Source organism: Corvus cornix, chromosome 3, assembly GCF_000738735.6.
Source record: "Corvus cornix cornix isolate S_Up_H32 chromosome 3, ASM73873v5, whole genome shotgun sequence".
Taxonomy (NCBI): Eukaryota; Metazoa; Chordata; class Aves; order Passeriformes; family Corvidae; genus Corvus; species Corvus cornix.
The window spans coordinates 90,019,603-90,032,489 of record NC_047056.1 but is presented as its reverse complement, the minus strand read 5'-3'; the positions used below and the strand labels follow the sequence as shown (position 1 = coordinate 90,032,489).

Genomic DNA, 12,887 nt, shown 5'->3' with positions numbered 1-12,887 from the left:
AGACAAAGGAATGACAAAGTATTCCTTCTAATAATTAAACTAACAAATATTATCAACCTGGTATTACTATTCCTAAATTCAAAGTGTCAAAAAGCTAATTTTATGGATATAAGCAGAACGTGCAAAATCTAGTTTTACTGTAAAGGTAACTTCTATGGAATCTCTTATAATTTCTCCAGTTTTCCTTTGCAGCCTGATGCCAAATGGTACTCTAAAACAATATGCACAAGCAGCAATTTGTGTTCTATCAAAGAAGGGGAGAAGTAGGGTTTCCTTAAAATTACCAAGAATCATGTGAATGTCACAAAATTTGAAAAATTATTTGTCTTTATGGCCCTTTTTAGAGCTCTTGAGCCAGACAGACTAACTACAGAGGCATTTTCAAATAGAATCTTTTCTTTCTATAAAAAAACCCTCACTTACTCTGGTTAACTGCAATATCTTGAGATTGCCTGCAAAAGGATAGCAGTAATCACAACATTCACACTGTGTTATTAGCCAAAATGGAAACACTATGATTATTCAACTTACTTTTCCTTTATCGTCTCCTCTACCTCTTTGAATTTCTTTGACAAAGCATTTACTTTTTCTAATACCAGTGCTTTATCTCCGGGAAGAGCATGGAATGAAAGTTCTTCAAGAAGCTTCTTCAAAACTTCCAGATCCTTCTTGTGTTGTGCCAATTCTACACTAGCTTCCTGCAAAATAAGATGACATTATTCATATTAGACTTTACAACCACTTGTTCAAAATTAAACTCTTGATTTTAGCTAACCAACCAAAGTGGGGAAAAAACATGCCTTGTTTCTTATGCAGTCACTTAGATGAGTTAGACTAAGAATGCACAACAGATATAAATTGAAAGCTACAGTACCTGCATGTATTGAGACACTTCACTAACATCCTTTCTTGGTGCCTCCGTCTCACTGAGTGCCTGGTTTTTCTCATCTAGAAACGATTGAAGTTTTTCTGACAGACCTTCAAATAACTCCACTTTAGTCTTCAATTCCTCCATTTTCATAAGCTTCTCTCTATGCTTGTTACTTGCTTCAGAAAACCGACCTGAAAGTTCACTCATTTTAGCCTGCAGTGTGGATGCAGTGGATGGATCTGCTGTTTCCATGAACTTCTTCACTTTTTCATTCATAGTGTTTATACTGCTTTGGCGACCCGCAATATCTTGTTCTAGCATCTGAAACACACACGAATTACTTTGTATTACTTGCAACTACATTTTAAGAAGTGAAATTCGTCTACCACATAAAACAACAAATCAGTACGGCGAGACCATCAGTATAGTCTATTTCAGCTACAGAAATCCTTATGTGCAGTTTCACTTGACACAACTGTCCTCTTTAGTAAGTATTTTGAATCCATTAAAGGTGCCAACCTAAGATTTCAGTTCTTTCTTGAAATCTGCATTATCAAACAGATGTTTCTTCTTTCAAAGAATTCTACTTACAATGCTTTTACTAATAATATCCTGAATAGCAGCAGAATTCAAAGGCACTTGATCTTGTTCTTTAAGGCTCTTTTCAACTCCTTCCATCCAATCCAGCATTTCATCCAAACCATCCTGCACACTTAGGGATCGTGTCAGAGTTACTTGAAGCTTCTCATTCCTTTCATTCACGGATTTGGATAAATTGTCATATCTTTCCACAATATCATCTGATAAAAAGAAAATGTATTTCAATTTTTTTCCTCTAGCCAAACTAAGCTCTTAGCTCACTTCACCAGTTCTCGTAAGTTGAGTCAAAAATTGCTACATTAGAACGAAGGAAAAAAAGCAGCTTTAGTCAGTAAAAACATGGAAGCAAAGACGAAAAATTTCAAACAGAGCCAAGAAACACACCAGACAAGGGAAATGAGGGAGCAGCATACAGCTGTAGTTGCCCAGAGTTAGAAACTGATTTCCATGAAGCTCTAGCTTAAGACAGCTGTTGACTGTTCCCAAGAAATAAAATAGCAGAGTATTAAGACAGGTCTTCTACAATTGTCTCTTATGTTACTGTGAGACCTGAGAGGTTCATCCAGATGGTTCTTCATTAGACATTCAACACTCTTGAGATAACTCTCTGGAAGTTACAAGCTCCATGTATCTCCTACAGAGTTTCATCACTCACTCCAAAAAGTCAAGCCACAGGTTTTTATTTCACTGTTCTTCAAGTTACTTATGGAATTTCATGAAGAGACAGTTGTGTGATACACAGAGAGCACCTTCAAACTTCAGACAGGGGTGAATGTCATGCTGTGCTACTTCTCACTACTGATAGGAAAGAGTATTAGTAGGTGGTAAGGGTTTGTTAGTGACAAGTTTTTTTGGCTCATGTGAGAGGAGGTCAAGAGCTGCCCCATGGAAGACACAGATGGTTTCAGCCAACTCCAGCTGACCCATCACAGGGCATAGCTGAGCTCCTCAACCAAACTGGTGGTGCTGCTAAAAATGTATTTAAGAAAAGAGAAAACACTGCATGGGACTAAGAAATGAGGGAAAAGTATGAAAACAGCCCTGCAGACATGAAGGTCAGGGAAGAAATAGGGAGAAGAGATGCTCCAGGTGCTGGAGCAGAGATTCCCCTGAAGCCTGGGGGGGATGGAGGAGCAGATAACCACATTGCAGCATGTAGAGGACCCCACACTAGAGGAGGTGGATATTTCCTGAAGGAAATGCAGCCTATATCCACACTGGAACAGTATTAGCATGAAAGATTTCAGCCTGCAGAGAGGTCCCTCACTGGAGCAGGGGAAACGTGTGAGGAGGAAGCAGCAGCAGAGAAATTACGGACTGACCACAATCATCCATTTCCCACCCACACTGCACTGTTTGGCAGGGAGGAAGTGGGAGTAGTTGGGAAGGAAGGAAGGAGTGATGGTAAGCCTGGAAAAAAGAGTGGATGGAGCATAGTGTTGTTGTGATTTGTCTTTGTTTCTCATTTCCCAAACCTGTTTTATTTGGCAATAAATGAAAGTGAGTTTTTGCCAAGTCAAGTCTATTTTGTCCATGCCCAGTAAACGGTAAGTGGTGATTTCCCTGTCTTTACCTCAACACATGGGCTTTTCCATCTTAATTTTTACCCCCATCCACTTGAGCAAAGGGAATGGGAGAGAAGGTGGGTGGGCATCTGGCAGCCAGCCAGAGTCAACCCCTCCATAGACAGTTTCTTAAAGTTGGAAGGAAATAACTCCTAAACTAAGCAAACTTCAAATAACTGCTTGTAAACAGGTTCCTTGGAGTCATGTTTCTCTGGAGAATTTATGATCCTCAGCAAATCACTACCTCTGCTCGGCAATTCCTATTTCTGTAAAAAGAAAAAATGAAATGACAGTGAAAAGCATATGGATCAATGTAGGAGAGAGACCAACAATAAAGTTATTGTGTTGTAATGACTTATGACTCAACAAAACATGGACTTGGACAGTGACACAAGAATGTGGAAACTATAATTTTTCTATTCCAGAACCTGCATGCAGACACAAGTGATAAATAGAGGCATTAATAAAAGCAAATATTTTACCCAGTGTTTTTTGAATCTCATCTTTGTCTGGTGTCAACTCTCCCCTTGTGTCCAATAACACTTCAGCAGCTTTTTTCAGTTTTTCTACAGCAATTTGGTGGTTAGACACTTGTCCCTGAAGAACCTGTAAAATTCCACTATTATCAGTTATGCTTTTCAGTACAGTTGATATTTACATAAGCAAGGCTTGAGATATGTCACAGAACCTAAACTTAGTGCTGGGAATAAACTAACTCAATTTGTGACCTCACCTTAAGAAAAATCCTGACTGGTGGTTATGGCTGCTGTTAACCTTCTGGCCCTTGTTTTAGTTCATTCACCATCTTTTTTACCTTATGTTTTAGAATACTTGTCTGACTCAACTTATTTCTTGCATGTTACTTCAAATGTGTCTTTTGTTTAATTGTTTCTAAAGACCCCTTGTACAGACTACATTATAAACATATTTTTCAACTCAGCATCTAAGAACAATTCAGATGGAAAAGCGCACAATCAACAGCAGCAGTTACACATTCACCACCAGTGGTATCGACAAAGGATCAGGCTGATACTGTAGAGTAAACAGGAATAGCTTGAAATAAGATAATTGCCTTCACAGTCAGGAGCCTCTGAAACAGTGCGGCTGAATTTTGCCTAGGCTTGTCCATCTAACCAAGGAACACATGTTCAGAGACTAGCCCAGCCATGATTTGCTCCAGAGACAATGAAGACAAGAAGGCTGAATCAGCTTCTAGTGGCTTTGTCTCTCCAGTGTGTAAGAGTACTTTAGGGCAATTAGTCTTTAAATTATTTCTGGCCACTGTCCCAGTGTTTGTTTTGATTCACTTGAACTTTACAGAAGTCTAAAGTGAAAGGATTTCTCATTTATTTTTTGATATTCATTGATACTCAATGAATATATGAATCAAAAGATCCTATGTGCCCTGCCAGCACAAAGAAGTCGTGTCAGTGCATTCAGCACTGGTACCCAGAGCATAAGACTGTGCCAGAGCACAGTACCTCATCTTGCTGACCCATTTGACACAATGAGTCTGAGAGATCTGAAGAGGCTTAGGCTAGTACTTGTGCAGAAAGAAAAAGAATAAAAAAGAAACAACAAAAAAAGAAAGAAAAAAAAGATGTACCAGAAAACCTTGTATGCTAACAGAAGGCAAGCAAGCTGATGCCAGAGGCAGCGAAGAATACTCTGAAGAACAGTTAATCCCCATAAAAAGATTAGACCTCACCATGCTGCCAAGGTCTGTGTGTAGCTGGATTATCAGCTGCATGCGTTGGCTACAAGGGACAGCTTTAACTTGCAACACCTGACTTCCTCAAAATACTCTTTGTTTTGCTTCCATTAATTGGCTTTCTTTCTTCAGCCTCCTGTTTTTTCTCTTCCTTTGAATCTTTTGACATTTTGTACTCTCTTCCTTCTTCCCAACTCATATTCATTGAGTGCTCTTTTGTGTGGCAAGTAATCCATGTAGACATTTCATAAAAAGAACCCTAGTACTCACTCCTTTTGTATTACTTCCATGAAAATTTGCATTATAGAGAATATAATTCATTTTGGCATAAGGAACAAAAAGTTTAAATGAAGCTTCAAATTGTAATTGGTTTTATTCCTACTCTTCTTGTGCTCGGAAGCACAAATGTACCTAAAACATTCAATAGTTAGGAGTTCACAATCTACACTTTTACTTTCATTTTCTTAAACACAGCTGTGATTTGACTCCTTTTGCTGTCATGCACCAAAGTGTTAGGCATCTCCAGCAGCCAATTTGAAAGATACCAGAGGTAAAGGTTGATGTAAGGGAAATGGTTAAAGCTGTACTTTCCAAAAGTTATTGACTATCATTTTTCAATAGTAAGTGTGTCTGACCTGCACTGATACTTCACCAAGCACAGACAAAGCAGTGAGGAAGTGCCTGACCAATGGTCTTGCTCACTGAAAAACAAATAATCTTGCATTTTATTTATAGTATAGGTGATTGAATGTGTTTATGAAAATATAACAGTCAGTTCAAAGATGACAGACCGCATGAAACTTTATATAACTCACCTTATACTTCTAAAGCCTCCTCCAAATTTACACTTTATACAGATAGCCAGAGTTTTACCTTCCCAAGCTCTATCACTAACTTGTCTTGCTGATACTTGGATTCACATAAAGTCATGAGTTACATCCTCAGTGGGGAAAAATAAAAAATATCATTTTTCTATGCAGTACAAATTATGTTAAATTCACTCTCTGCTGGGCGTATAGCACTAGGTGCAACTGAAACAGGCAAACAAGACTACTCAGATCACACTGTTCACCTGGTATTATCCCTTTCATAATGAAGTAACACGCAAACGTGAACAGAAAAAAAATCAAGAGTCACAGACAACCATCAAAAGGACTTCTCTATCTGGAACCCAATCCAAGCCTTATTCTGATAGCAAACCATAAGCACTAAATCCTTTCTTAGTTCAAAAACTTTCCAGATTTCACCCTATCTTAGCAAAGTGATAGAAAACACATCACGCAGTCACCACTGCTAATGGCATCTTGGTACCCCATTTTTTTTCACCCAGCGCTTTTCGGATATTGCTCTGGACAGCCAAAATTCAGAACCATAGAAGCTGTATGCCCACATGCAAGGCAACAATTTGGCCTGCAGCCACTTGAATTATATTAGATTATCCTGTTTTTCAGACAAAAAGCAGCTCCTTTTAGGACAAAAGTACTGCTGCATTTTACAGCTTTTCACCTTGGTTTCTTCGAGTTGTCTTTGGAGATTTTTGGGATCCACTGCAATTGGCTCTGATAGTTGTTTGTTCACAGCTATTTCAGAGGCTTGGAGACCCGACAAAAGTCCAGATGAGGCATCTTCATAATGCTGGTATTTATCCACCAGATCTTTAAGATTATTTCCAAGGATGCTACACTAAAATAGTAGAAAAGAAACAAGCAAATACGCAGGCATTAAACTGTGTGCTGCATACCAACCTCAAAGTCATACATTCCTTCCTGTAATACTGCATCATTTTTTCCTGCCATCACTTCACTGTCTAACTGATTTCTGAACTAAGACATGACAGCTGGACAGGCTATGCAGGTCTTACCAGTTTGTGCTCCTAAAGGGTGATTTAGGATCAAATAACTGATGCAGGTGGGAAACTGGAATCTTACTTGCTGTACTAGAATAAGAAAAGCTTCAAGAATAATTTTTGATTCAGCAATTTAAAGATTCTTTATCAGAACACTGGCACCAAAAATGTAGACAGCTAATGGAAAGTAGAAATGTAGAAAGCCAGTGGAAGCTAGAAATTATTATGAAAAATCAGAAGAGATGTGTATATTCATTGAAATACAAACAGTGGAGTACTGTTTTCATAACTACCTTACCTGCATAGTGAATCCAAAGTGATATGGTTGGGTATTGTACACACACTTTGTTTTTATTCACTTAAAAAAAATGTCATCCGAACAAGATCCTATTAGTCCTATATGTTAGGATGCCCCAAAATGTTTACAGCAAATTGTCATATTAAAAAGTCAGTGAAACTCTTTCAGACTTTCTGGAGATGGTTTCACAAGCAAAATCTGGTTGTAGCAAGTCATAATATTTATAAATAGTTATGTTAAATATTTATATCCTGAACCTTCCAGACACTGTATGGTACTTGGTCTCCATCTGGTGGGCAGACATAGAACATTCTTATTTATATAACGAGTTAACCAAGAACTGACTTTAAGATTCCTTCAACATATAAGCCTATGAAATCATGTCTCACACATGTGCAAATACATAAATATAAAAGTAAAAGCAATCTAAGTATTTATTAAAAGCAAGAAGCTTTTACAAAAGGCAAAAAAGGTTACTACAAATTCATTTACAACTCAGAAGATCTCACTAATTTTGGACAATCTCACTTTTTAGAATTCTGTCCTTAAAGACTCCACAGATCTACTTTGTTCTGCATATTTATTGTCAAATATTTAAAAAAGCATGTCTATTATAACTCTTCTAAATGTATATATGGGAAGGATAGAATTTGGAAAATTGACAAATCAAGCCGCTGGCATGGGATTTTTATGTGCATAAAAATAAGCTCTCTGAAAATTTTGTTATGAAATCTTTACATTCACACTCAAACTAATTAAATAAACCAACTGGAAGAAATCGAGCATGCCAATGCAATTGTCAGTTTAGCTTCCCTGTTCATACTAGTTAAGTGGGAAAAGGAAAATGTGCTTTTGTAAAAGAAGAGCTGCCTTGACAAACCGAGAACAAAAGTTTTACACTGCTTTTTTAATCAAGCAATCAAATACATGGCTTTATAGAATTTACATTTCTGAGCATGAAAACATTAAAGAGATAAAAATTTCCAGACAAAGATGGCCACTGTTGCAGATCAACACTGTACCAGTGGATATTAAAGCTCTACTGAGGAGTTTGAACCTATGACCTTAGAAAATTATGAAATAGCACATTCAAGGGCTACTGACAGCAACTCTCTCTTCAGTGGTTCAATTAATAATTATCTCAGAAGTTTACAGTTCTGGGATATTATCAATATTGAACAACACTGTTGGTTTTTTGAAAACAGCTGGAAATTTGGCATGTGAGACTAGCTGGTGATGTTTGCCTAGTTCTATCAGACAGATTCCATACATGAACCTGGCACAGAGAGCTAGATTATCTTCCCTCTCTGAGGTACCTAGAGGATTTTGCACTGCTAATTACTCATTAGTTAGACACTAATCTGAGATTGTTAAGGATAAAATGTTTACTTGGCAGAGCAGTGGAAAAGAACCGCTGTCCTCAAATCACTAAGTTCTTTCATGCCTAGTGCTGACAACAAAGGTCACATTGGGACAAAATATTTCAGGATACAAATTAAAATCTAAACTTCACCTGTTATTTTTGTCATAGTCTCTCTCTTTTTACACTCATTTTATTAGTAGGGAGACAAGTAAATAAGCAGTTGTGGGAAATACTGCAAGTAACATAAAGAAACATTATACATGTGAAAGTATTACAATTTTCTTTCCACCCCAAAACATAACCCAAGACACTCTGAGCTGCCACAGTCTCAGAGGCTGTTTAAGGCTGGAAAGAACAATGAACTCTGGTCTCATTTCTTCTTTATAACACAAAGTAGAAAGTATCATCCATTCAGACCTTTAATAGTCTGACACTTGACTAAAGTAGATCTTCTAGAAAACCATCTTGCTCTAACTTCAAGAAACAAAGAATTTACAACTTTCCCACAGTGTTTGTTTCATCAGCTAGCTCCTGTCTACACAAGTTGCTAAATCAATTACAATAGTCATTCCTATTCAGTATAAATAAAACTTACCTTAGTATAGAGAGATTTGAAGCGATCTGAAGCTCTATCCAGTTTATTTTGCACTTCAGCATATGTAGCTGAGGTATCGATACCATCTTTGTCAACCTTCACACCATCTCTTTTGCTACATGACCTCGCAGCATCCAAAACTCTTTGCCCAGAAATTGTAATATAGCGTAAATCACCTTTGTGAGATATAACATCTTCTGAAAAACTCTTCTGCCTTTTCAGTTTGACCATAATACCACTGAAGTCAGAAGCCCCTGCCTCCAAATTGTCAAGTTCTTGTTCTGCCTGCTGCAGCCAGGTTTCAAATTCACTATAGTCTGCATCAAATTTCTCCAGTTCTTCTCTTAGAGAATGGGTCAATTTCATTTTTCGTTCAGATTCGGCCAAAGCAGTCTCATACTGAGCCTTCAGCTCTTTCATGTTCCTCTGCATCTTGTCTTTTTCTTCAGGGGTGAGGTAGTGCCCTTGTTTCTCAAGCAGTGCCTGAGCAGACTGAGTTGCTACTATGATCGCCTGCTGCTGTGAAATAATTTTCTCATGTTGAGCCTACAAATAAAAGAAGAATAAATTAGAACCAGCACCTTCTCACGTGGTTCCTTATAAAAGGACACGTAAAACAATCAAAATGATAAAAGACGTTTCTGATTTTCATATTATTTATTTAAAAACCCCACATTTTCTCAGTAATTTAAGTGAAAGTGTGACTCTTAGTCATCATATTTCTGTGCAGTCAAAAAATTTTACAACACATTCAGCGGTAATTTTTGCCAGATGTACAGGCCATGACCATATGGAAAAGTTCAAGTATCATTGCAACTTCAGCAGTACCTGGATGTATTTATCACACAAGCATTTTCCCCTGTACTTCTCAAAGACAACTCTGTAGAGCAAAACTAGACACTATCAATCTCTTTACATTTTTTCCTAATAAAATTAAATTGCTTATTACTAAGTATTTATGGTAGTGTGCTTAGTGTAACCAAAATTTTCCTAATTCTCTGTCTCAAAATGGGATTTCACAAATAAAACATTCAAAGGTAGGCAACTTTCCAAATCAAAACTCTCCATGTCCCATTACTTATATTGTAGCTACCATTACAGATAAGCAAACCTAAAGGAGTGAAAGCATCAAACATAGTACAGATACTTTCTTCTTACACTCAGTGAACAAAAATTATTACTTGGGTTCTAAAATTTCATTTTTCAGAATCAAGAGCCATGATTCTTAACAAATAAAGTTAGTAATAAAACAGATACAGTTGACATTAAAAATCAAGACACAATCTGTGCATGTAAATTTTTCAATCCCATAAAAAAATTTAAGTCCAGGAACTAGTACTGTATTCCAAATGAAAAACATATTTCAAATATATTCTTTCAAAAAATTCTTCATTCTTGAAGGTCTTCTACTCCCATGAAAATTAGCTATGTAAAATAAACAGTATGTTTTTCTTCCATGAGTACAGTGATCAATTATTCTGTAGGCACTAGGTGCAGAAATGACTGTCAAAAAAGTAGATGTAAAAATATCATGTACGCAAAACCCAATAATCTTATTTTCTTAAGTTGCTTTTGGGCTTTTGGGTTTTGGGTTTTTTAATAAAAAAGAAAATCCAAAATACTGTCAGCTACAAGCATAATAATTTTCTTTAAGGTGTCAATCAGCTCACACCTAAAGGTTCTTGGTTTCTCAGATGTAAGTCAGCAAACACCATAAAACTGAGCTCTTATTACTTTAAATGCTTCCAATTATCTTACCAGGAAAATTTATTTTTAAAATGCTGCACCGTAATTTTATGTAACTCACCTTTCTGAAGCATTCAAACACTGCTTTGTCCATGTGTTAAAGTTGTAGGGAATGAAAACTATAATTTCAGTAAACTATTATCTGCAGCAATTTGCAATCAGTATTCACAGGGGTCTAAAGGAGGATGAATCATTTGGGTATTGCAAAGATTTTTGAAGAAGTCACACAAAGGGTATGAATTCATATTGCTATGTTTTGCATTTTATTTGCCTGCATCAATTCCTCACGACAAAAAATAATAATAGACTCACCACAAAGATTCTACATTTACCTTGCAGAATGTGTCCTTTCTCTTATTTTGCATGAAACAACTATAGTAACAGCAAAAAAGTGACAAATGTGCAATAGATTCTAACTACTGAAATTCCTACCACTGTGTATTACTGTCTTCCTAGTGCCTGTTCCAAAGCCTAGGACAGAAAGGATGAGATTGAGTTTATTATGTTGAATAAGGAGTGATACACTTAGCACCTAAATGTTGAATAAACCCAGTAACAATACCTTGACTTTCTGATACTGCTGGTTCAGATTATCATCTGTGCTTTTTACTAGTCCATCCACCCGAGTTTCAATGTCTTGCTGCATTTCCAGCAGATTACCATTGACATCATCCTCCTCTCCTTCCAAAACTTTCACATCTCTTTCTTCAAAGTGTGTTCCATTCTGTTCTATTACTTGCTTAAATTTCCGGCCATGCTCTGCTTCTTTATCCACATTTGATAACCAATCCAAAAGGTTTTCTATTGTATTTTTACTTTCTTCCAGCTGTTCTATGGCTGCAACCTACATAGAAATTTCACAGTTTCAATTTAGGAATCTTCTTTAAGGATCACAAAATATCAAATAAATATACAAATAAACCATTTAAAATGCATTAACATCAAAGAAAATTTTTGATTAATATTGAGGTTGCTGTTCATTTTATAAGAGAATAAACCAACAGTTTATTAGTTACCCAAACGAAATATGATATTAACCTTTACACAATTTATCAATATGTATTGGGATTGCTTGGACACATTTTGGAATCAAAAGGGCTGCAGGGGTGGCTTCTCTGAGAAGCTGTCAGAAGCTTCCTTCATGTCTGACAGACCCAATGCCAACTGGCTCCAACATGGACCCACCACTTGCTAAGGCCAAGTATCAGCAATGGTGATAGCAACTCTGGGATCACATAGTAAAAGGGTAAAAAAAAAATGCATGCAAAACAGCAGCCTGAAGAGAGGGGTGAGAATATATGAGAGGAACAGCTCTGCAGACACCAAGGTCAGTGCAGAAGGAGAGGCAGGACGTGGTCCAGGTGCCAGAGCTGAGATTCCCCTGCAGCCCATGGTGCAGCCCATGGTGAGGCAGCTGTGCCCCTGCAGCCCAAGGAGGACCAGGGGATGCAGAGATCCACCTGCAGCCCCGGGAGGACCCCACTCCAGAGCATGTGAGGAGGCTGTGACCCTGTGGGAGCCCCACACTCAAGCAGGCTCATGGCACAACTTGTGCCCATGGGGTCATTCCACATACTGGAACAGTGTGCCTGAAGGACTGCACTCTGTGGAAGGGTGTTGCTTTCCCAACAGTTAATATTCCCTACCACCATCCCTCTGCTTCACCTTTCCCACAACCATACTCCCCAATACTCCTACTGAGATGTTTTCTGTTAACTTGCACTCCTCTCTTTATTTACTACTTGTTATCCATTCCCTAGACACAGGTTCCCATACCCATACTGTTACTGATACACCATTCCCCTTTCCCCAGACCTTTAAGTAAAAGAGGGGGGAAGGGAAAGCACACGCCCCCACCCCCCCCCAATTTGAAATTGCAAAATTTTAACTTTGTTTGAAACCCCAACAGAAGCAACTGCCAGAGCCTGTGCCTGCATTCACCACCATGGTGCCCAGCACCCAACACCTATCATCCTGCCATCCTCTGGATGCTCCTGGTACCACCAGCAGTGAATGCTTGAACTGCACCACAGCCCAAGGAGAACTGTGCTGCTTCAACCTCACCACTGCCCATGAGAGCATCCATTCCAGCATCCAGAGAGAAAATCCTCTGAAAGATTTTAGGACTTATGGGGATATTGGGCTGTGGGTGCTTCTGATCATTGTCATTGTTTTGTGTATGTTTGGTTGTTTGGGACGTTGGGTTTTGGGATCCCCAGAGGAGGCCTTTTTGTTTGACACAGAAAGGAGGAGTTGTGGTGGCCGGTGAACATACATTACAAGGGACAGAGA

The 12,887-nt window shown here is 38.0% G+C and overlaps 1 protein-coding gene across 15 annotated transcripts in view; it reads right to left on the bottom strand.

Moving 5' to 3' along the window:
* Positions 1-12,887, bottom strand: part of DST (dystonin) — a 292,238-nt gene that overhangs the window by 89,090 nt on the left and 190,261 nt on the right. For all 15 annotated transcript variants that reach the window (XM_039568018.1, XM_039568020.1, XM_039568033.1 and 12 more), the window contains 7 exons: positions 11,158-11,439; positions 8,850-9,395; positions 6,254-6,430; positions 3,519-3,642; positions 1,463-1,671; positions 875-1,192; positions 532-698 (listed from right to left, as the gene is read on the bottom strand). In XM_039568018.1, the coding sequence (XP_039423952.1) occupies positions 532-698; positions 875-1,192; positions 1,463-1,671; positions 3,519-3,642; positions 6,254-6,430; positions 8,850-9,395; positions 11,158-11,439 (1,823 nt within the window). The remainder of the gene's footprint in view (positions 1-531; positions 699-874; positions 1,193-1,462; positions 1,672-3,518; positions 3,643-6,253; positions 6,431-8,849; positions 9,396-11,157; positions 11,440-12,887) is intronic.